Raw genomic sequence first — 25,054 nt, forward strand, 5'->3', positions numbered from 1 at the left:
ACTACAGTGGCCGCCTCCAGCTCTGTCATCACACTGGGCATGCTCCCAGCACAGGGCCCCTCTGCACTGGCTCCTCTGTCTGCAACCCTCTTCCACCATCTCCACCCGGCTCGCTCCTTCACCTCCTCCAGACCTCTGCAAAGTGCCACCTCCTCCGAGAAGTCTGCTCTGACCACCCGCCTAAAAGAGCCCCTGGTGCACTTTCAGCCCCTTTGTCTGACTTCAGTCTTCTTCCCAGTACTTGTCACTCCTTGCCACCGATGTGGTTTTTAACTGCCCGTCATCTTTCTCCGTTACTTCCGGTTCCCTGTGGCTGCTGTAACAAATGGCCACTGATTTAGCCACTGGTTTAAAACAACACAAACTCATTATCTTACAGTTCTGGAGGTCAGAAACCCAAAGTGATTCTTACAGGGTTACAATCAATGTGTCATCAGGGCTAGTTCCTTCCGGAAGCCCCAGGGAAGAATCTGTTTCCTGGTCTTGTCCATTCCAGTTTCTAGACGCTGCCCCTGTTCCTTGGCTCGTGACCCCTCCATCTCCAAAGCCATCATCGAGACATCTTCAAATCTGACTCTGACCTTCCGTGTCCATTCTTATTTCCCCCTCTCTAACTTGGACCCTCCCGCCTCCCTCTTACCCTTCTAAGGACCCCTGAGAGTGCATTGGGCCCACCCAGATAGATAACCCAGGGGTATCTCCCTGTCTCAAGATCCTTAACTCAACCACATCTTCGAAGTCCCTTTTGTCACGGGAGGTCACACGTCCACAGGTTTCAGGATTGTTTCGGAGGGAACATCTTTGGGGGGATCATCCTCCAGTGCTTCACAACACATCCTCATTATTTGTTCACCCCAGTTTCCCCAGTGCCTGGAGCAGTGCCTGGCCCTGAACAGACACTAGTCAGGGTTCTGGAGAGTTGCCAAATGAATGAATGAATGAATGAATGAAAGAAACACAAGGAGCAGGAAGGGCCGGATGTATGTTTGGTGGAGCAGGTTTAGGGGGCCTGGAGGCCAAGGGGGAAGGGCCAGCCCCAGAAGGAAGTGGGCGTCACCCCTTGCTCTCGGGCAGGCGGAGGGTGGAAGGAGCAGGGATGAGCGGGGCCGGTGGGAGGCGGGAGCAGGGATGATGAAGCAGGGATTGGGGCGTCCTGTTCTCCCTCTTGAGCCTGCCTTCCGCCCACCTGCTCACCACCCTCGGGGCTGGGCTCAGGCCTCCCTGGAGCCATGGGAGAGGGAAACAAGGTGGGGGGGGAGGGGGCTCACAGGAATGTCCGACTGGCCCAGCTGGTTTGCCGGGTCCTGGCATCTTGGCAGAGAAAAGTGCTGGGGACAGGCGAGGATGTTCCTGGGACCGCCTGGGACAACCGGAAGACGCCGGGGAGGGCGGCTCCTTTGAACCCTGTGGACCGAGACCCCCACACCCAACACCCTCCCCCCAAACCTCACTTGGCTCTGTCCTTCCCAGAACCAGCGACCAGGAACGTGACTCCCATTCCCAACCTTCCCCCTCAGGCCCGGGAGTCCTAGCTTCAGGCTTTACCTGTGGGGACCCCCGCTCTCCGTACCTGAATCTCTCTTCTCCTTCTGTGACCAGGAAACTGGTAAGGACCCAGGTTCTCAGGTTCCGCCGCCCCCCACCACCAGCATCCCTCTGCAGCCTCTGTCCATCTCTGATCCTGGGGTCAGAGTCCCCAACCATTTGCTCCCCAGAAGGAGAGCGGCCCGGGCCCGGCTCCGGAGCAGGGTGGGAGGGGCGGCCCGTGTGAGTGTGTGGGTGGAGCTGGGGCCACAGTATCGGCCCTGGGGCGGGCTCCTCGTTTGGGATGGGGTAATGGGGTGGAGAGCAGAGAAGGAGGTTTCTGCAAGATGCACACCCCAAGATGGACCCACTGATTAGAGGGGAAGGCTGGGGGAAGGGAGTGCTGTGGGCTTTGAGGTGTTCACTGCCCTCCTCCCATCCTACCCACCAAGTCTTCGTTTCCCTCTCAAAGGGGACGTCAAGAGCCTTCGGGACACTGGCATCCGCCACCCATGACCGACCCTTTTCCAATTGTCTAGGTGTCCCAGTTTCATCTCTGCCTGGGTCACAAGAATCCTGGCCACCACCCCCTCTTCCCTCAGACCCAGCGGTCCAGGCCCCCAGCCCCTTCTCTCTCAGACCCAGGGGTCCAGGTTCCCAGCTCCTCCTCCCTTGCACCCAGGGGTCCAGGCTCCCAGCCCCTCCTCCCTCAGACCCAGGTGTCCAGGCTCCCAGCCCCTCCTCCCTCGAACCCAAGAGTCCAGGCCCCCAGCCCCAGCACTGTCACCCACTCTCCCCCCCATCCCCTTTCAGATTCCTTGGTCCGGCTCCAGATTTTGGGAGCCCTGCCCCCCATCTCTGCTCTCTCGGGAACCCTGCCTCTAAGCAGCCAGAGCTGGCCCGTCCTCAGCTCTCCCAGAATTCCTAGCAATTGCTAGCTTTTAATAAAAAGGTCGAGCTCTAGAGGTGACAATGGCCCCGATTCTGTGGAAACATGACCTCATGACCCAGTGACCTCCCTTTGCCCCTGTCTAAGCTCTGAGAGCAAAATAGCTTGTCCTGGGGCTTCCCAGGGCCCGGGTGGGCTCCTAGAGAGAGGCCAAGGAGTTGACAGGGGGCGCCAGGGCCCTGGGGGTGTGCTTCAGAGCTCCTCGCTCCTGCTCTCTGCCCTCACCCCGTGGGAGAAGGCTGCCTGCTCTCCTTTCCCATCCAGTTCCTGAGGGTTGAGGCGGAAGGAAGGGGGAGCTGGGTTTGGTCAGCAGTGACATTAACAGTCTTCCCAGGGGCTTACTGATAATATCTTACTGGGGCAGAGGGCATGTCCTAGCCCCATGAGGCACTGCTCCCTGCTACCCGTAAGCCCCCAGGGGCGGGCGAGAGCTCCCACCCCTGGACCCCAGAATGACCCCCTAATCTCCAGACGTCCCCTCTTTGGCCTGGAGAACCTCCCAGCCATCTCTCCGGCCTCTAGGCCTCTGCCTGCATCAGGCCCTCCACCTGGCGAGTTTCCCCACTGGGGCGTCCTTGCCTGTACCCTCCAAAGGGCCAGGTGTCCCCAGGCTGGACACCAAGCAGCTGGATTTAGCCCAGGCCTGCAGCCAATCAGCTAGCACTTGGCCACGGGTGTCAACCTAAACTTTCTAGTAGCCACATGTTTTGAAAGATTATGAAGTGTCTCTTTTACTTTTTACTCACCTGTTTGGTGAGATCGACTTTAGGTGCACGCTTTATTTAATCCACTGTGTCCAAAATATCATCCTTCTAATCTGTAATCCGTATAAAAATGACTCGGGAGATGCTTTGCAGGCTGTATCTCAATCCCCATGCTCGGTTGCGGCAGTCTTACCAAAGGGAGGTATTTTACACTGTTTCTGTTCTTAAAGTCAAATGTAAATGAATTGAAGTGAAGTAGAATTGGAAGCAGTCACGTCTTTGGTTACATGCCCCGCGTTCCCAGTGGTCACTAGCCATGTGGTCAGTGGCTCCTGGGTAGGACAGCGCAGCTCTAGGCCGCGTTTACTTCCAGGTCTGATGTGGGGACACAGTGCCGGGTCCTGACCCAGAGAAGCCCCGCCCCCAGGTATTAGTCAGAGGGATAGATGACGGATGGGTGGAGGGATGGATGGATGGAAGAATGGATGGATAGATAGATGGATGGATGGAGGTTTGGATGAATGGACAAATGGACAATCACTGTTCCTCCCGGTGTCCCCGCCCACCATCCAGCTGGCACTGGATGTCCCACGTTTTCCTTCCCATTTCCCCCCAAGTCTCTTCCCTATCCTACAGATGCCTCAGCCCCCCAGGTCCCTTCCTGCGGGGTCACTGGTCCCCGTGACGCTCCTGCCCCTCCTGTCATTAAGATGCTAATCCAGTGTCTTCTTTTTCTTCTTCCTACCAGCCTGGGCCCCTCACCCTCAGCAGCCAGGCTTTTCATCTCCCCACCTCCACCCCCACTTTACGAAGAGATCCCCCATGCACCACTCATCACTCATCACCAGCAATGGCTCCTTTCCTCCATCAGCTGCATGGACTGAACCCCTCCCGCATCCTGGGAGCTCTGCCCGGCACTTCTCTCCGGATACGATAGGGGACAAACATCTCACAAGCCCTGTCTTCATGGGGTTGACCACCTGATGAGGAGACAGTCAACGAGGCAACGAGGCCAAGGAGGGAAGCACTTAGGGTGTCCGTGGTGACGAGCGCTGCAGAGAAAAGTCCATCGGGAGGCAGGAGAAGACATTGGGGGGAGAGCTCGGAGGGGTGGGACGGGCAGGCCTGGGGAAGCCCCCAAGTGTCTGGGGAAGAGCATGTCAGAGAGCAGGCGCAGGGGCCAGAGGTGGGAACGGTTCCTGGGTCTCTGGGTCCCCTTGTTTGGCAGGGCCCGTCCCACTCACAGCCCCCAGGCCTGCTTCCTCCCTTCAGCATCCACCTCTACACTCTCACGGGACCCCCCCCCCAATTTCTTTGTCCCCCAGGACTGCCCCCCACATTTCCTGTCCTGCCTCCCTCACGGACCTGGGACTCTCCCTCCTGTTCAGAGCTTGAGGCTCCTGCCTGGCACAGTGCCCCTCCCCTCTGGGTCCAGCAACGCTGTCGGCGGCCTGGTGACAGGGCTTGTCGGAGGTTCCAGTGGGAAGGACAGGACAGGGCTGTCACCTTCTCAGAGCCAGGAATGAAGGAGTTTTTTGCTTTTCTTTCTTTAACTTCTAGAGAAAGGGGAAAGAAGGGAGAGAAATATCAATGTGTAGTTGCCTCTCATGCGCCCCCTACTGGGGACCTGGTCTGCAACCCAGACACGGGCCCTGACTGGGAATAGAACTGGTGACCCTTCCGTCTGCAGGCCCATCCACTGCAGGTCAATCCACTGAGTCACACCAGCCAGGGCCAAAGGGCCTTTAAAGCAGAACTAGGGCGAGGTGGCCGAGGCCCCAGGTCCAGGTGAAGTGTCTCCACCCAGCCCCCAGCACCCCGATATCAGGGAGGCCCACTCAGCCCCAGACTGGGGCAGCTGGCCCTCTTGATTTCCCCTCTCCCTGCAGGGAAGCCCTTTGCAGGATGAAAACACAGAGGTTAATACCGAAGGGAGCCGAGACAGGACCCACACTCAGTCGTGACAGGGTGGTGGTGGGGAGGGTCCCCAGACCACTGCACTTAGAGATGGGCCTTTAGGTAGACACACTGAGGGGGCGCAGCACCCCAGGATGGCCGTCGCCTGCCCGCCCTCAGAGCAAGGGTGGGCAATGCTGTGTGACCTTGGGCAAGTCACCCCGCCTCTCTGAGCCCCCCTTCTGCATCTGTTACCTGAGTCTGACATGCCCCACCTACCTCACCTCGCAGCGACATGTGGCAAAGTGGGATTGGCCAGTGAATAGGATTTTAAATAGTGATATTTTTGTTTTCATTCATGCCACCAAAATTTCTCAGGCACACACTAGAAAAATGAGGAGAAATTTCTAGAAAGTATCCACCAACATGTTAATTAATGATGGTTACCTCTGTGGGTAGAAGGGGGGTCACAGGGATTCTTATTTTCTTTCTAGACATCTGCTCAGACAATTTTTTAAAAAACGAAACAAACAACAAGGCACACACACTTCTTTTGTTCTATAAAAAGAAGTCACTTTTGATGAGGAAATTGATCTTCACGACCCAACTCCAGGTCTCTGAGGGTTGGGAGGCAGCCGGGTTTTGGGGGGATAGAGCAGAAGGAGACGCTGGCTTTCCTGAGCCTGCCCCTTGAGAAATGTTTCACCTGGTCATCACAGTTGGGGAAACTGAGGCACAAGGGGCCAGTGGGATCGGGGCCAGGTGCCACAGCTGGCAGGTGCTGGAGCTGGGGCTTCAGGCTGCCACACCACCCACATGTGGTGTCACCTGGCACCTGTGGGGTACCTGTGTCTCCCTGTCTCTCACTCCCTGTGACCTTCTTGTTTCCCTGTCTTTTCCTTGGCCTCTTGCTCTATCCGTCTCTGTGTCTCTCACTGTCTCTGAGGCTCTGAGTGTCTCTGCCCTCCCTCGGTCTCTCTCTGTCTCTCAGTCTGGTTCTCCACGAGCCCCTTACAGAGGCAGCCTGCGAGGGTCGTTTCTGTCTGCCGGCTTCCCAGCGGTGCCCCAGCACTTAGAACAGCGTCTGGCAGACGGGGCACTCGATAAATATTTCTTGAGTTAATAAAGGAATGAATGAATGAATGAATGAATGAACTCTCTGAGATGGGATTAGCGTCTTCATCAGAGGGGCAGACACAGGCTCCAGGTGGGCCCGGACCGGCCCAGGGCCAGCAGCCGGGAAAGTCCTGGTTCAGGATGGACACTGAACCCCTGGACGCTGAACCCCAGGACGCTGAACCCCTGGACTCTGCCCCACGAGCTCACAAGGTGCCTAGGACTGCCCACCTCCCCTCCTCCCCACTCTCGGAGATGGGTGGCTCCCTCCCGGCCGCTCCCCACGGTTGGAGGCGTGGGTAGCAGCTGGGAGAACCGGCTGGGTGCTGCCCCTCCCCTTGGGCGTGGAGGTAGGCACCTGGCGGGTTCCCCCGGGTGGCAGACGCCGCTGCCACTCACACTGGATCCCCGTGCCCGTGCTGTCTGCTCCCTGCACACCCTCCCTTCCCCAGCCGTGCCGGCCTGCCATGGACGGGCCTGCTGAGCCCCAGACCCAGGCCCTGTGGGACACCGAAGAGAACGACATCTCAGAAATCAGGTAAGGCACCCCCCCCCAGGAGGTGGCCTGAGGGAAGAGCCAGGGGCCTCTGCAAAGCCACCCGGCCTCCTGCAGTTCAGACCCAGAGGACTTGGCTGGCTGTGCTGAGCCGGCTCGTCCACTCTGGGGTACATGTCCCTCCTTGAAGGAAGTTGAGGGACCTGGGCTGTCCTGAGTCACCAGCTGGGATGCCTGGCATGTCCGTGTCCCTCTTGGAGCCTCAGTTCCTCTGTCTGTCAAAGGGGCCCACAAGCCGCCCATCTCCCTCATACAGGGCTGGATGAGAGCAGGTTTGGGTTGTAGTAGTTGCTCAGGAAACGTGAGACCCCTTTCCTCCTGGGGCACCTCAAAAAGCCCTCCCATCAGGTCGCTTTCCTCACGGGGGCTTCGAATGCGCCCCCAGCTCCCTGTAGGGGAGAATGGGAGAGCACAGGTGGGTGGGGCTCTAGCCCAGGCTCTGTGCTGGGGGCCGGGGCCGGAAGATGGGCCCTCCTAGGAAAGGTTGGGACAGAACACTCCCCACCTCTCGAGCATGACTCCTTCGTTCCTGGGGATGAGTCAGACACTTTCGTAGCGCCCACTTTCCAGGTGGGGAAACTGAGGCTGAGAGGGAAAGTGACTATGGTCACACAGCCAGAAGCAAATTTGAACACAGTCTGCCTGACCCCAGAGTCTGTGGTTTCTCCTCTCCTCAACAACCCAGGTAACACCCTTTCCCAGTGGCTCCATTTTTCTATTGAACAAGCAGAGGAAGGCTCAGAGACAGCAGGCAGCCTGCCCAAGGTAACACAGCAAGCTTCTTAGATGATGTACATCCAACTCCCAATATCTCACGTTCTGCCAGGCGAGGCTCTCCCACCGGCCTTGTGGGCCCCTCCAGCCACCCCGGGATGTGCTGCTTCTGGCCGCCCCTCCCCTCCCTCAGCCCAGAGCTGGGGTGCAGAGAAGCCCCCCTTGTGCCCTGGACTCTAATTGCTGGGTGATGTAGGCAGGTCTCACAGTGTCTCTGGGCCTCTCCAGCTGGGAGTGGCCACCAGGCTGGTCCCAGCTCTACTGGGGGAAGGTCCTAGAGTCCTTTTCTCCAGACCTCGTAGGGTTCCGCAGTTTCTCGCTCCAGAGGCAGCTGGGCCCCTCCCTGGATTCCCACCTGTAGGGAGGTCTCCGCCTCTATTTCTTCATCTGAAAAATGGGCATAAATAACTCTCATCCGTAAGACCCTTCTAGCCCTGAACATCTGCTGCCCCCTGGGTGCTGTTCTTAGGGTTTCAGACTTGCTTTTCTGGAAGCCCCTGGACCCAGAAGGGTGCCTCTCATCAGGGCCCTGAACTTGCCTTCTGGGGCTTACCCCGTATTGCTCCTCCTCCTGAGCTGCCATCTCGGGAATGGACCCATCAATCACCAGGGCAGACCCCCAGGCACTGTCCTTGTCCCTTCCTTCCTCTCTTTCCCACAGCCTGTCACTGCCCAACCCCACTCTCCTATAACCTGCCTCTCTCCATTCTTGGCCCCTGGAGCCTCGCCCTCGCCTCCCACCTCCAGTCCTTCCCCGAGCTGCCCCTCCCCTCCTGCCAGTCCCAAAGTGACTCCAAGCCCTGGCGCCCTGGCCTCCCAGCTCAATCTTCTCCCTCGCCTGCATTCCATCTGGCCCATGATTTCAAATTTCCTGGCCGCGCCTCCGCATTCCCTGCCCCAGTGCCTTTGCACATTCAGCTCCCTTCTGCAGGCATTCCCAGAGAAATCCCTTCTAATCTCCAACTCTACCCCTGGCCATCTCCAGCTCCGGTCCCTTCCAGGGCTCCCCAGTGCCCACTTGGGTGACGGTTTCCAAAGCATTTGTCAGACACAGATACCTTTGGCCCAGAGAAATCTTACTCCCAAACAGAACTCCATCGCAGAGATCATGGCGGAGCTGCCCTCGTTTAAAATGTGGTCCCGCCACTTGCTGTGCTGCTTCTGGGGCTTCGCCTCTCTGCTCCCACAGCCCCCACCCTCCCTGCTCCCTGGGCCCCATCCAGCTGCTTCCACAAACCCTCCAGCCTAGGCCACCCACCCCTGGACCTTTGCACCTGAAGTGCCCTTTGCCTGAGAGGACCTCTCTTCAAACTGCTCACACAGCTTAAGACTCTTGGCCACCACAGGTCGGTCCCTGATCATGCCTTTCGTTTTGCACCCACCCTGGCACCAAAAAATGCTGACCTGCTCACAGACAGGGACAGCGTGAGGACCACCTCTGCGGTCCTCGGCTCCAGGGTGCCTATGACGTCTCTGAGCACAACGTCAAGGAATGACAGGAGGTGAGATGAGGCAACCTTTCAGCTGGAGCTTGCAGAAAGATTAGTCAGGAGGAGCAGACGGGTGAGGAAGGGCAGGGACGGCAGGAAGATGAGGCAGGAGGGGCGAAGCGCAGCAGCTGAGGAGGAAGTGAGAGGCTGCGTGGACCCAAGGGGGTGGACCTGGTCACAGAAAATTCCTACTATTACACAATAGAGACACGAGCGATTCTTTTTTTTTTTTTTTTTTTAATCCTCACCCAAGATAAGCTTATTGGTTTTTAGAGAGAGAAAGGGAAACATTGATTGGCTGGCTCCCGTACACAGCCCATCCGGGGATTGAACCCACAACCCAGGCACGTGCCCTGAACAGGAATTGAACCCCGCAACCTTTTGGTGCATGGGACGGCGCTCCAGCCCACGGAGCACCCGGCCAGGGCGTGACATGCCTGAGTCTTAAGGTCAAGTGGAAGGCGCTATCTGCAGCCTGACTCCACCCTTAAGTGTCCGACAAAAAAAGCTAAGCAACACACTATGTAGGGGGTACGAGCCCATGTGAGAAAACTGTCCCCCAAAACCAAGCAACTGCCCCGGACAGTGTGGCTCAGTTGGTCGGGCTCATCCCACAGACCAAAGGGTCGCTGGTTTGATTCCCGGTTGGGGCACGTGCCTGGGTGGAGAGTTCAGTCCCAGGTCGGGGCGCCTACAGAAGGCAACCAATTGATGTTTCTCTCGCCCATCAATGTCTGTCTCCCTGTCTTTCTCCCTCCTTTTCCTTCTCTCTAAAATCAAAAATTTAAATTTAAATTTAAAAAGAGCAAGCAACCGACAAGGATTTAACTGGGGAGAGAGGCTGTGCGGAGCAGGCCCACGGGACAAGGAGGGGCCCAGAGACACCGGCAAGACACATGCTCAGAATGCCCTAGGTCACAGGCCTTGTTATCAGTTACGCTTCATAAATTTTATGTGTTCCGTGTGCCTTGTATGTATGCGGCGGACTAAAAAGGGAGAAGGAGGGCGAAATAAAAATCTGAAGAGGAAAAAAGCTAGAAGCAGGAGGTAGGCAGGACGCCAACAGGAAGAGTCAGTTTGCAGGCCGGGGAGCCAATGGGGAGACCAGCCCAGGGCACGTTAATCCCAGGAGAACTTTTTAAGTGTCCGCCGAGCCGAGCGCTTTCCACGTATCACCTCATTCAGTCCTCACAAACAGCCTTTGGAGATGAACTATTATCATCCCATTTATGATCGAGGCCCAGAGAGATTGAGTGACTGGCCCAAGGTCACACAGCTGCCAAGTTGGGTGGAGCGGGGATTTGAACTGAGGCAGACTGACTCTCTCACACCCCAGACTGGACCGGCAGGTGTGGAAGGAATTAGAAGATGAGCAAGATGAAGGAGAGGCAGGATCAGCGAGGCAGACCCTACCCGGGTAGGAGGCTCAGTAGGCTCTCTGAGACTGAGACCTTCCAAGTTTCTTGGGATAGCCCGAGCGCTGGGCTGTGCCTTGATTTGCTTGTTCTGGAGAAGGTCAAGGCCAGAAAGAAGCCAAGCTGGAGTTTAGACCTTTGTTACTGCTCCTCCCCTGGCCCTTTGATCTTGGAGTCCACCAGGTGCAAACCCTTTCTGATCCTGGCCTCCTAGTGGCTGAGGTCCCCCCGCCCTGGTTTTACAGCCCCAGCCCCTCCTTCCTCCAGGAGGGCCGAGCAGCACTCCAATGATTTTATGACCACAGCCCTGGCAGCCACAGCCCTGCTTTATCCGAGGGGAAGGAGGGCGCTAATAAAAAGATTTTAAGCCATAAATACAGAGCAAGTCATTGACCCCAGTCACCTGGGTGGAGGGGTTCCGGGCAGCCACTACTAAATAAGGCGTTTTGGTGACAAATGGAACAAGAGGTTCACAGCCCCCATTCCCCTCGACCCGCCACCTCACCCCACGCCCCCCGCAAAAGGGAGCCAGGCTTGGGGAGTGAAGGGAAGATGTGTTTTGCTTCCCACTTGCTCTTTAGGGTCTGGGGTGGGGCCGAAGGGAGGGAGGTGAGACGCATGCCCAGTGGTCCTGCATAGGGGACGGGGACATGGGAACGGCCAGCACCCACTTGGAAAGAACCAAGCAGCCCAGTTTGCGGAACGGAGGCCCTGGGGGAGGGCCAGTGGACCACCAGTGGCTTTGAATGCCAAGCCAAGGAGGGAGACCCTGGCCCTGCGGGGGGTCTGCCTCAGGGGGGTCCAGAGTGTGGGAGAGGGGAGGCCAGCTACTCGCAGGGGGAGTTGGGCCCAGGCCGGGACCTGAACCAGGACCCCAAGGACCCCCCGCCATGCAGGCAAGCAGGCCCCAGTCACACAGGCAGGCAGGCAGCCCTGAGTTCTTGTCCCACCTGAGTGGCTCACCAGCTGGGACCTGCGCGCACAGAGGCTGCCGGGGCTGTGAATCTGAGCAATGGGCGCGGTGGGTGATGCCTGGGGAGGGGCTGGACGGGGCTCTGCTGAGTCAGGGTTTGCCCGGTTGTCCTTCCTTCCTCCTTCTCTAATTCTGCGCGCCAGGGAAGCAGGTGCTGAGGAGGGCGGGGTCAGCATGAGCAGTGGTAATAATTAAGGCCTTCCGTGGCAGGTGTCTGGGAGCCAGCTCCAAGCTTGGGCTCTCTCAGTCTCCCAAGAGCCCGTGTCCCAATTCCCATTTTGCAGATGGGAAGACTGAGGCCCAAAGAGAATAGTACATCTGCGATTCCCTCCACAAACCTCAGTCTTTTATTTTTAGACAGAAGGGAAGGAGAGAGGGAGAGAAACATCAATGTGTGGTTGCCTTTTGCACCCCCACTTAGGAGCTGGCCTGCAACCCTGGAATGTGCCCAGACTGGGAATCGAACCCGTGACCTTTTGGTTCACAGGCCTGCGCTCAGACCACTGAACTACACCAGCCAGGGCTGCACCCACCGCATTTCAAGGGCTCAGTAGCCACCTGCAGCCCGAGACGCGGATGGGACCCTTTCCGTCCTCACACAAAGTTCTGTTGGAGGACGGCTCCAGGCCGCGAGTGCCCCACAGGCAGGGAGCAGCACACAGTAGGAGCTTACTAAATATCTAGTGGCAGGGAGCGAGAGAAAGGAAGCTTGGACAGAAAGGAAGGAGAGGGAAAGGTTGAGAAGAGCCTTCGGGCTAAAGGCCTGGCACAGGCAGACACCCCCATGCTGCGGCGGAGCAGAGAGTGTGTCGGGAACGAGCAGAACTTGGTAGTGAGGACTGGAAGACTCTGGCTGCGCTGGCGTGAGCCCGGGAGGGGGGCAGTGCAGGCCCTTGGGGGTGCAGGGAAACCGCCGGGCTTCGAGGGCCACAGCAGGCAACGCAGCACGCAGAACCCTGAGAATTTGAAGAGGGTGATTAATTTCTTTAGCTAGATTTTTCTCTATGCTTAGCATGATCCTAAAAGTAACACATCAAAGTGATATATTATCCATTGTGGTTTTTTTAAATCATTGAAAAGTTTTACAGATTTTAAATGTGCAAGGACTGCCAAGGTGAGGGCAAGAATGGGGAGGGGCGAGTTACCCAATCAGACCTGAAAACCTACTGTAAAGGTATTATAATCCAAATAATGCAAGCCCCACTCGATGACCCGGCCATTTCTATGCTACTTACCTGCCCAAAAGGAGAACGCAGGTTCCCCCCAGAGACAAGGTTGGTCGCAGAGGCTTTCAGCAGAATAGCCTGACCTGGAGGCAACGCTGAGCAGAGGAACAGATAAACACACGGCGATTTCTTCCGATAGTGGAATTCTACCCAGCCATAAAAAGGAACAAACTCTAATATACACACAAACACAGATGAATGTCAGGGACGTTATGCTGAACCTAAGAGGCCAGATGCCAAAAAGTACATCTTGTTAAGATGACAGAGACCAGCCAGCTCAATTTCTGATGGGACAACACAGAACAGCGGTGGCTTGTTTGTGGTGTGGGGGTGGGGACTGAGGAAGCACAAGGAAGCTTTCCTGGGGCGATTCGCAGTTCTGTATGGAAACAGAGGGTTGGATGGCATGGGGGTACTATGCACTTGTCCAAGTCCACTCAAGATTACCGCATCTCATGACCTGGCTGGTGTGGCTCAGGGGATTGAGTGCCAGCCTGCAAACAGAAAGGTCACACTGGTTCAAGTCCCAGTCAGGGCCCATGCTTGGGTTGTGGGGCCAGGTCCCTAGCTGGGGGCGTGCAAGAGGCAACCGAACAATGTATCTCTTACACATTGATGTTTCCCTCTCTCCCTCCCTTCCCCTCTATCTCAAAAATAAATGATAAAATCTTTTTAAAAAAGATTAGTGCATTTCCTCAAAAGGAAAGTAATTTTATTTTTTTATCCTCACCTGAGGACATTTTTTCATTGCTTTTGAGAGAAAGAAAGAGAGAAACATCGATGTGAGAGAGAAACATCGATCAGTTGCCTCCTGCATGCTCCCTGACCAGGGATGGAACCCGCAACTTAGGTTCCTAAGGTTAGGTAGCCCTAACCGGGAACCAAACCCCGTAAGCCTTCGGTGGACAGGAGGACACTCCAACCAACTGAGCCACACTGGTCAGGACAAGAAAATAATTTTACAAGAATGGAAGTGGGTGTCTTGCAGCTGGTTTTAAAGAGAATGAGAGGGCTGCAGACTGACCAGAAAAGATTATCGTGATAGAGTTAGTAACTGACGGAGTAAAGTGTAAAGTGTGACATCAGTGCCGTTTTGAAGGAAGTGGAGATGGATTGTCCTTTCCCTTCCCCCTCCGTCCCCCGGCGCAGCGTCTCTGCCTTCTTCCTCCTGAGCTCCAAGGGCCCTGCTTCTGCCCCTGTGCCTTGTCTCCTGAGCCCACGCAGCCCAGCTGGCTCTCTTCTTCCACCTCTGTAACTTTCTAAGTAAGCTTTCTCTTATAAATAAAATTAAATAATTAAAGTTTTTATTAAGAAAAAGAAAGAAAGAAGAGTAGAGACAGGAGGGGAGAGGGGAAGAAGGAGGTGGAGGTGGCATCTGGGCCCCCCTGTCCCCCCCCATGAATGTGCTTGCTTGTACTTCTACTCCCACAGTTAGTTACACGCCACACTGGTGGTCCTGGGGCCCCCGAGGCTGACTGTGTTAAGATCATGAACTTATTAACAAACCCAGATGATCATTAGTATATTATCAATAAGTATATTTTTAGTAATAAATAAGTTCTTAATAAACCCAGATGATCGATCAATATATTGATATAGAGATACGATCCAAGAATTTCTCCTAATTAGATTTTGTGAAAAGGAAAAAACATATACATGTCTGTATTCAGGCAGTTTAGGGGATGTAACAAACATCCCCCTGCCCTGGCCCAACCCCCCCCACACACACACTTCGGGGGCTTAACACAGTACAAGTTCATGGCAGGCCCACGTGGCTCTCCTGGGCACATGATCTGGGGCCTGGGCTCTGCCATCCTCCATCTGTGGCTCCCAAGTCCCCTTGGATGGCTCTGGTTGCACCAGCCAGGGGGGCAGAGGGCAAGCACAGGGAAGTCACTGCCACTATATCCTCGATGTGCGATTCAAAATGTATAGATAGGTGTGAGGTGGGAACTTCTAGTTCCCACAGCCACCCCAGACCCACCCCTGGAGTAACCACTTTTAATGCAAGTGGCAGGACATTTTACTTTACTTCAAAGTGTGTATCTTGTCTTTGCTTTTTTTTTTTTTAAGACTTTATTTATTTATTTTATTTATTTTTAGAGAGAGGGAAGGGAAGGACAAAGAGAGGGAAACATCAATGTGTGATTGCGTCTCATGCGCCCCCTACTGGGGACCTGGCCCACTTGGGAATCGAACCAGCAACCCTTTGGTTTGCAGGTTCAATTCCCTGTACTCAATCCACTGAGCTACGCCAGCCAGGGCTGTCTTTACTTTTTAAACATAACTCAGATACTGCTTTATATCTGTCTCTCTCCCGGCCTTTTCACTTTGTAGTGTCTTGGATATCTGGCCAAATAAATGCCACCTCCTTACCCCTCCGACCCTTCCTAGAGAAGGTTCACAGTGTATAAAACACTGGGTGGTCCGGGAACACTCCTATCCCCCCACCACTGAGATTTTACTGCACTTCGTTATGTTACTATGTTGTACCTGTGCCCCCTTCTGTCCGTCCATCGATACTTCTTACTGGTGCCGCCTGTCAAAGGCAGTCGCAGGCATTATTAGAGTGCCTTGCCCTCAACGTTCAGGCTGCATAGCGTTCAGCAGACTTCAACATTTGTTTGTGGATCTTTCCCGTCACAGGTGGTGTTTACATAAGACATTCGGCAGAAATCTGAAGTGCGCCCGTTTTGAGAAATATGTGTGTTACCCAAATCAAGACAAACACTTCCTTTTGAAATGGCTGCATTCCAATGTTGGGGCCCCTGTTGTTCAGGTTCTTCTTATAAATGATGTTGCAATTGACATCCGGGTGTATATTTCACTGGACTTTTCCTCACCTGGCACCTATGCTGAATTTCTGGGGGTCACGTTCATTTGTGCATCCAAAACAATGTCGTGACGTGTGGCCTGCACATCAGATGCTGACTCTTGGAGGTGGGGCTAAGTAGGCAGAGAATTTCTGCTCCCTCTGCTTCCCTACTAGGGGAGAAGATTGATTTATAGAAGGCAATAGACAAAGAAAATAATTACTAAGTATTAAAGGAGGAAGAAGGAAAGAGGACACTGCAATAGGTAACCAGACATGTGGAGGGGTGTCCCCAGGGGCCTGGATAACAAATGTTGTCAGTTGTCTCCCAAAGAGTTCCCAAGGGGAGGACAAAGACAGAAGTTGTTTGTCTGTACTCTGGCCAAGGCATGAATCATTCTGCCCACGTGGAGGGGCCCAGAGGAGCAGGGGCCGCTTGCCCAAGCGGAATTCAGGAGGTGAGGAAGGGCATCCCTGTCAGAGAGAGCAGCCCAGGGGAAAGGCAGGCCGACTGCGCAGTGTGCTCTGGAGTGAGGAGAGTCGAGCCGGCTCAGGCTGCGGAGTCTTGGCAAAGCCCGCCCCCCAGAGAGAGACAAGCGGGTTTGACCAATGGCACTCCCGGAAGGGCGGGAGGAGAGCGGCAGTTCCAGCCTCACTCAGACCCCAGGGAGCCAGCAGCCCACCCGCTCACCCCCTTTGCACACACTGGCACCCTCAGGACTCTTTCCCTCACCTCCTTCAGGGCTGCTCAAACGCCACCTCCTCAGAGGACCCTCCCCTGGCTCCATCCTCTAAAGCTGCAGCCCCTCGCCCCGCACCTCGTTTTCCCCCATCACCATCCACTCATTGTTCAATCAAATGTAAGCGGCAGTAAGGTTTTTGTCAGTTGCACTACCTGGTGTATCCTCCAGGGCCTGGTACATAGTAGGTGCTCAATAAATATTTGTGGGCTGCGTGAAAGGATATGTCTCATCTGAGCAAACAAACAAACAAATAAATGTAAAGCTCTCAGGGATGGAAAGCTCTCTCTTTGGACGTCAGACTGGGAGGTCCCCGGGAAAGAGGTCCCGGTGACCCCTTCCCCCGCCACTGCTCATTCTTCAAATGAGACCAGAGAGGACTTGAGAGTGGCCTGGGATCGCACAGCGAATCCGAGACAGGCCTGTAACCTAGGCAGGAGTTGCTTCTCTGCACATCTCTGGGTAGCCCAGAGGCACGCTGGCCAAAATGGACGTTTGATTCTAACAATGGCTGAAGGGCGCTAAGCATTTATATGTGGTTCTTTTCTAAAATCATACAGTGAAATTGATTGTTGTGTGTGTAGGAGTGTCTAGTTCTGTGAATTTTGACACGTGTGTAGGTTTGGGTGAGCGGCACCAGAAACAATACATAGAACTTGTCCGTCACCCCCGTCGTCACATCCTCCCCTACGCCCCTCAGCTACTGATCTGTTCTCTGAACATATGGTTGTGTCTTTATGACAAGACCATTGATAGTTTCCTACGGCTGTGGCAACAAATGACCGCAAATGGTCTCATACACTTCACGGCTACTTCCGGCTCACACCTTCCTTCCTATTGTTTGTTTTGTTGTTGTTTTTTAAGAGAGAGGAAGGGGAGGGAGGGAGAGAAACATCAATGTATGGTTGCCTCCACTGGGGGCCTGGCCTGCAACCCAGGCATGGGCCCTGACTGGGAATCGAACCAGTAACCCTTTGGTTCGCAGCCCACACTCAATCCACTGAGCTATACCAGCCAGGGCTTCTGGAATCCCTTCTTGGGAGGACCCTTGTGATGACATTAAGGGCCCACTCTGACCATCTCCCCATCTCAAAAACATTAACGTTACCTCAGCTGCCAAATCCTTTTTACCGTGCCGTGCAACAAATCCCCAGGTCCCGGGATTGGGACGGGGACCTCTTTGGGGCCATTATTCAGCTCGCCACAGCCCTATCAATGGGGCTGTGACCCTCTGAGTCTGGCTTCTTTCACTTAGTGCAGCACCTCTGAGACTCATCCGTTTGGCTGTAGGTATCCGTGTGGCCTGTTTCTTGTCATTGCCAGGCGGGACTGCGTGTGTGCATGTGACACTGGTCACCCACTCCCTTGTTGGGGGACAGGCAGGTTGTCCCCGGTTCTGGTCGATTATAAACACTGCAGCTGTAAGCGTGTGAGTGGTTGCCCGAGGTCAAGCCTGTGTCTTCCTGACCACCCCCACCCTCCCCAGCACCCCGCAGCCCCTGCCCTCAGTGAGCACACCTGGGAGAATTGTGTGTGTGCGGGAACCAGGGAGCACCACCCCATGGCACTGCGTGGGTAGGGGTGTTACCTGCGGGCCCACACTGCCTGCGTTCGAATTCCAGCTCTGTCCTCCACAGCTGTGTGACATTAGCCAAGTGGCTTTGCCTCTCTCTGCTTTGATTTCCCCGTTTGCAACACAGAATAGCAATACCACCCACCTCCTGGGGCTGTTGAGAAAATAAATGGGCTAAGGCACCTGATATAGTGGGAGTATTGTGCCAGGGAGTGTTCTTAGTGTTCTTTTTATTTCTTCAACAAGCATTGACACACCCTCTGTGTATGCCGGTGTCTCGGATACATTGGCAATCAAGAAAGATGAAAAAAAAAATCTGTGGCTTCATGGACTTTACATGCAAGTGGAGAAGAAAGGCAAACAATCAATGTAATATGTAAACCGTGAGAGCTTCTCAGAGGTGAGAGGTGCCATGAGAAAGCAAGCTGGGTGGGGAGTGCGGGGTTCAGTTGTAAACAGGGTGTTGGAGCAAACACCCGAAAGAGGTGAGGATGCCAGTCACAGGCCTGAATGGAAGAAGACAGAGGAACAGGCAGTGCAAAGGCCCTGAGGCAGGACTCAGCCTGAAGTGTAGCAGCAAGGAGCTCGGGGTGGCTGGGGCCCAGTAAGCAAAGCGGAGAGGGGAGACTTTGACGCACAGAGAGATCGGGGAAGATGGTGCTGGGCTTTGCAGTCACTTTGGGGACTCTGCTTTTACCCTGAGTGAGAGGGGAGGGTTTTGAGCAGAGAGGAGGGTCAGAAGCCTACTCAGGCCTGTGGTGACAATGGGGTGCGGGGCACCGACTCTGGGGGAGATCAGTAAGGAGCTGTAATCCAGGTGAGAGTCAACAGCAGCTTTTGATCCTTACGAAGTTCCCTCCAGGGTGGCCTTTCTTTCCTCCTTCTCCCAATGAGTGAACTGAGGCTCAGAGAGGTTAAGTTATATATTCAAGACCACACAGGTGGTAGGTAGCAGAGACTGTTGGGGTTTGAATCCCAACTCTGCCCAACTTCAGCCCATCTTCCTTCCCCACTGGGTGGGCTGGGGTGCTTCTGGAGTGGGTGACTGAGGCCCTACCACCAGGGGTTCTGAACTGGGGACCGGTGTGTTTATTGCACACCTGTTACATGCCAGGCACTGCATGAGACAGACACACTGTGGCCCAGGGGCAGAGGGCTTTGCAGTCACTTTTGCAGTCACTGATGACAGGTCTCTACTGAGGCATCCTTTCAAGACTGCTGTGTGACCTTGGGGAAAGGTATTAACCTCTCTGGGCCTCCATTTCTTCTGGCACAAAGGGGTGCTCCCAATAACCACTTTATGGCATTCTGGGAGAGGTCTGTGATAATGCATGCCCTTGGCATAGTATTTCCATAAACGTGGCTCCCCTACCCCACCCCTGCTGGGACCAGAGGGAAGTCAGACAGGATCTTGGAGGTCTGAGGCAGCCAGAGAGGTGGGCAGGCCTAGGCTACACAGGGCCTTGAGTTCTGGGCTGAGGAGCTGTGGCCATGCCAAGGATGAACGAGAGGGAGAGCCCAGAGACGAGGGAGGAGGCTGGGTCAAGGGTCCAGGGGCCAAGTAGGAGACTTGCACTGGATGGAGAGGGAGGGCGGGGTCTTGGCAGACTCTGGGAGAGGAGCAGAGGCAGGAGGGCCGATGTGTTGGGCCACTCTCAGAGTCTCACGTCCTGGGGTTGCCTGAGCAGGGAAGGCTGGGCACCTTCTACGGGGCTAAGCAGGTGCTCTGCCAGTTGCTGGTCATGCAGGCTGGTCCCTCCTGCTGCAAGCCTCTGACCCAGCTCCGTTGCCGTCCTCACTCCTCTGCTGCAGTCGAGCGACGAGCGACACTTGGTGGCCCTGGACATGGTGTGGGAACAAACCGGGGTTGTGACCTAGGGAGAGGAAAAGGTCACCCTGGGCCAGATAGGTGGGAGAGCAGGCACACAGTGCCTAGGACACCATGCGATTCAGCTATTCGGCCAGGCAGGAATCCTGGTGGGGCCTCCCTGGCCTCTGTGGGCAAACGCAGGGTGGGGGGCACGGGGGAGAACATCCCTGGCAGGAGGAATAGCAGATGGGGGCTTTAGTTGGGGCCCATGCAGGAGGAGGACGGAGGTTCACATCCCATTGAGACTTGCAGCCAAATCACTTCCTCACTTCCTCTCCTTGAGCTCACCTATCTAGGAGATTTAGGCAGCTGGGCTCCGAGGGTGCTCCGAGGGTGCAGTGGAAGGAGACCTCTGGGGGTCTCTAAAGGGGTCCGAGGGTGCAGTGGAAGGAGGCCTCTGGGGGGGTCTCTAAGGGGTCTCTAAAGGGGATGCTAAAGTGCCCAGAGCTGGGGGGAACGGGAAAGAGAGAGGGAGACGACAGTGTGGTTGTCTCTTGTACACCCCCTACTGGGGACCTGGCCCCTGGCCCGAAACCCAGGCATGTGCCCTGACTGGGAATTGAACCAGCGACTCTTTGGTTCACAGGCCGACACTCAATCCACTGAGCCACAACAGCCTGGCTGACTTTCCATCATTTTTTTATTGCTAAAGCCCTTCCTGCATTCCCACATCCATTCATCACACACTAATTCATTTGTGCATTCATTTGTGCATTCATTCATTCACACATTCATTCATTCGGCCAAACGGTCCCACCCTGGCCTCCTGGGGTGTGGCTCAGACCGGATTTGGAGGACATCGAGGCATTCAGTGAATAAATATCCAGGGACTCCTGAAGGGCACAGGATATTTTCCAATTTGGCATCTCCGTTTTCCTCTCCTACAGACTGAGGAGGAAATTTTTCCCTGAGGAGCCGTTTTCCCAGAGTAGAGGCTAAAATAACGTAGAAGACTAATGGAAGCGTCAGTTTCCTCAGCATTTAGCAGCAGCCAGGTGCTTCACATTTTTATCCCTTTGAATCCTCAAAGTAGGAGGAAAGTCCTGAGGTTGAGATGACCGTTAACCTCATGAGACAGATGGGGAAACTGAGGCTCAAAGAAGTCCTATTTGTTGCCCAAGGCACAGAGAGAGCCAAGGCCTAGGCACTTAGCTGCTAATCTGCCTAGTAACTGATGACCTCAGAGCACCCACCCACTGGACTAAATCTGCCTAGCAACTGGTGACATCACTAAGACAACGCTCAAGTTCAACCTATGAACAATTAAAGTAATTAGATGTGCTGAGGGCCTAATGAGTGCCAGATGCTGTGCTAACCAACCCCTCCTCTGGGTTCACACAATGTCCAGTGCTGCCTCTATTCCTGCATGTAATAACAATTTTAGCCCACCTTTATTGACTGTAGACCGTGAGCCAATCATTTTTACTGCTACTGGCCCATTGAACACTCCCACTATTCTTACTGTTAAAAATTAACAAACATTTATATAGAGCTTTCTTGGTGCCAGGCACAGTTCTTAGCACTTTTTCATGCTCACAAAAACTCTGTAAGATAATGATCATTTTTATCTCCATTTTATGGATGAAGAAACTGAGGCACCGAGAGGGTGAGTGACTGGCCCACAGCCACGCAGCTGGCGGGACGTAGAATTCAAACCCGTGTATTCTGGCTCCGGGTTTATGCCATTAACCAAGACACTGTGCTACTTCTCCTACCCCCGTGTTACCGTTGAGGAAACTGAGGCACAGGCTGATTTAAGCACCTGACCTCAGCTCGGCTGGAAGGTGCCAAAGCCAGACTCTGAGCCCCAGATGCGCAGCTCCAGAACTGCACTTAAAAAAAAAGTTTTTATTTATTGATGTGAAAGGCAGAGGAAAGGAGAAACATCAATTTGTTGTTCCACTTAATTTTTTAAAGATTTTATTTATTTAATTTTAGAGAGAGGGGAAGGGAAGGAGAAAGAGAGGGAGAGAATCATTAATGTGTGGTTGCCTCTCGTGCACCCCTCACTGGGAACCTGGCCCACAACTCAGGCACATGCCCTGACTGGGAATCGAAACAGTGACCCCTTGGTTCGCCCGCCCACTCTCAATCCACTGAGCTACACGAGCCAGGGCTATTGTTCCACTTATTGATGCATTCATTGGTTGATTCTTGTACGTGCCCTGACCAGGGATCAAACCCACAACCTTGATGTATGGGAGCGATGTTCTAACTAACTGAGCTACCTGGCCAGTGCCCAGAACTGCACTCCTATTCATACCTGTACCACTTTGGTTACTCAGAAGCACCGACAGCGAAGTCCTCACCCCCACCCGTCTGAGTTGACCAGCCCTCCCTCCCTGTCCCCTGGGGAACAGCCCCCAGCCAGGAACAAAGGGGCCTTCAGCAGCAAACCATAGACCACACCCAGGATTCCCAAACAGTCCCCCTCTGACCCTCTCGGGACACTGCCCTTTGGGAACACTGGCTGGCTGGGCGGAGCCTCACTGGGGCTCCCCAGAGCCCTCCTGGGACCCCAGGCAGAGGACACAGTTCTCTCTCTAGCTTTTGTCCTCGGGCTCCAAGCCCGACCCTCATTCCAGGCCTTGGAGAGACTCCCCATCCCACAAATCTCTGAGGCTGATGGTGGCCTTCAGGGAAGACACCAGGAGCTTGCTGGGCAAGTCACAGCCCTCAGTGGGCCTCCGTTTCCTCATCTGTCAACTCGGCGGACAGGGAGGAACTAACAAAAACAGCTTCTGCAAGCCAGCTGGGTTTTCAACGTCACTGAACCCAACAGAACCCAACACCTCTCCTCCCTTTTGTTAACAACGGTTGTTTTTGTGGGAAGAGTATTTTTTCCCTTTAACATTTTACTCATTCATTCAGTGAACTTTTTAAAAGATTTTATTTATTTATTTTTAGAGAGAGGGGAAGGGAGGAAGAAAGAAAGAGAGAGAGAAGGAAACATCAATCTGTGGTTGCCTCTCACAAGCCCCCTTACTGGGGACCTGGCCCACAACCCAGGCATGTGCCCTGACTAGGAATTGAACCTGTGACCCTTTGGTTCGCAGGTCGGCACTCAATCCACTGAGCCACACCAGCCAGGGCAGTGAATGCTTTATTAAAGTAAAATGCACAGGAGTACCGTGCAATGGCTCAGCGAATTTTACGAAGTGGGCGTACCATGTGACCAGCCCTCCACCTGCCCCTAACCCACAATCACCCAGTCCCCCACGGTTAACCTCCATCTGCCTTCTAACGCCACAGGGCACTTTCTCCTGTGTTTGGCCTTCCGGTGATTGGACACAGGTGATCTGGACGCTCTTGTGCGCTCATCCCTCAGTCAACATTATGTTTCTGAGCTTTTATCTGTGCCGTTGGCCCCCAGCCCTCTTTATGTAACAGGAGATTTGAAACATTCGCTTTGCTGTCTTGAAATAAAACCCGCAGACGATATAACCTATTTACAATTCTTTTCCCAGTTCACTGTATTGTCCTAAGTATTCTATAAAGACACAAATGGCCCTGACCAGGTAGCTCAGTTGGTTAGAGCACGCCATAGAACATGCCAGCCTTGTGGGTTTGATTCCCGGTCAGAGCACATACAAGAATCCACCAGTAAATGCATAAATAGGTGGAACAAGAAATTGATGGGGGGGTTTCTCTCTCTCTCCCTCTCCCCTCTCTCTAAAATCAATAAATAAGTGAAAAAAAGAAAGAAAGACCCAAATGGATGGTCGTGCAGTATGGCAGCTAAGGCTTGGCACATACAGGCTTTGTGGGGCCTGAAGCTGATGTAGCCTTGAGGGGTTCCCCCAGGTGCCACAACCTTCAGTAGAGGGAATGGTTCATCAGAATGAGACAAGATATCACAGCAACTTGCTTCGTTTGAAGGCTGACACCCAGTCCAAACATTCCAGAAAAACAACACACCACCTTCTGGGTCCAAACGCTTCCAATCCGAGTCTCCTCCTCCACCATATATTTCCGGCGCTCGGTGCCCTGGAACGCGTGACATCGTCATCCTCCCCAAGCCTTCCTGTCATTATGCTCAATCCCTGCACCCAGCAGGCTCGCTGTCACCGTCACAGACGTGACTGTGAATTTTATCAGTGTCTCACCCTGCAACTGTGTCCCAGTGAAATGTGTTCCCCAACTCAACTCCACCTTAGCCAGGTCCCCCAAATACACATCCGTCTCCCACACCCCGGACAGGAGACTCTGGAGTGGGGAGGCTGCGGCAGAAAGGGACAGCCGATTGAACACACAGCTCTTAAAACACCCCAGTTTGGACCCCTTTACTTCTGTTCGGGGCTTTGTGAACACGCTGCAGGCGATTTGGAAAAGCAGCTCGAGCGAGGGGCTTGAAGCTTAAGATGGTCACGTCTGCGTCAGCAGGTGGGCTGCGCCCGCTCTGTGGCTGCACGCGGGGGTGGGCAGGGCATCTGACTTCTTTGGCCTCGGTCTCCTCATTGGCAAAATGGGGTGGAGGCTTAGCGGCTTCCTCGAGAGCTGGGGTGCAGAGTCAGTGTGTGGGAAAGCACGTAGCCCCACTTGGCAGAGGTGAAGAGCTCTCCGTCCGGCCAGCTGTGTGGCTTTGGGGAAGTCACTTAACCTCACTGTGCCTCCCTTTCTTCATCCACAAAATGGGGATAATAATCACTGTAGCCTCACAGGATTGTTGTGAGGCTTCAGCAAACCAGCCTCCCTGTGCAGATGAAAAAAGGAGACGCAGAGGAAGCCCCTTGCCAAGGTCCCACTAGGGAGTGGGGTGCTCCTCGCCCATCGCTCTGCTCGCCCCCCCTCCCACCCACCCTGAGATTCTTACACCGCTTTCCACCGCCATGTCTCCTGGTGACCTCAGCTGTAAAGCTGGACACCCTGCAGGATCCTGGGACGCTCCAATGCAGGCCCCTGGCCCTGCACCCTCCCAGGTGACCTCTGTCCTCACCTCCTCTCCATTCTCACGGTGTCTCCCCCACCTTCCTGCAGCCAGAAGTTGTCAGGTGAATACTTTTGGTACAAAGGCATCCCCTTCCCCCTGGCCGTCTACTCACCTGAGAGCATCAGCAGCACCGAGAACGCCGAAGTGCGGGACGATGACATCTTCATCGTCACCTACCCCAAGTCAGGTACCTGCTGGGTTGGGTGGGGTGGGGGTGGGACTGGGGGGCATGGGCAGAATGTGAGAAGGTCACGCCAAAGACAACGAGAAGAGGAAAGGGGGACTGGGTCTGCTCAGAGCAGAGTGACTTGTCTTTGGCACTGGCAGGTCCCCCCACCCCCCACCCCAAGAGGACCCTCCCCCCAAATCCCTCTCCTGCCTCAGGTCAGCTGTCACATCCCCAGGCAGACCTTCACTGACCTCAGTGGCTAAACTAGCGCCCCATCCTGTCCCTCTCTATCCCCTCAAGTAACCTCGTTCTTTACTCCGTGTAACAGTACCAGCTG

At 54.6% G+C, this 25,054-nt stretch overlaps 1 protein-coding gene across 1 annotated transcript in view; it reads left to right on the forward strand.

The window, feature by feature from the left end:
- The first annotated feature begins 6,531 nt into the window (after positions 1-6,531).
- Positions 6,532-25,054, forward strand: part of SULT2B1 (sulfotransferase family 2B member 1) — a 29,946-nt gene continuing 11,423 nt past the window's right edge. The window contains exons 1-2 of the mRNA XM_024566270.4: positions 6,532-6,727; positions 24,596-24,735. Coding sequence (XP_024422038.2) covers positions 6,657-6,727; positions 24,596-24,735 — 211 coding nt within the window. The 5' untranslated portion in view covers positions 6,532-6,656. The remainder of the gene's footprint in view (positions 6,728-24,595; positions 24,736-25,054) is intronic.

This window comes from Desmodus rotundus, chromosome 12 (genome assembly GCF_022682495.2).
Source record: "Desmodus rotundus isolate HL8 chromosome 12, HLdesRot8A.1, whole genome shotgun sequence".
In the NCBI taxonomy this organism is placed as follows: Eukaryota; Metazoa; Chordata; class Mammalia; order Chiroptera; family Phyllostomidae; genus Desmodus; species Desmodus rotundus.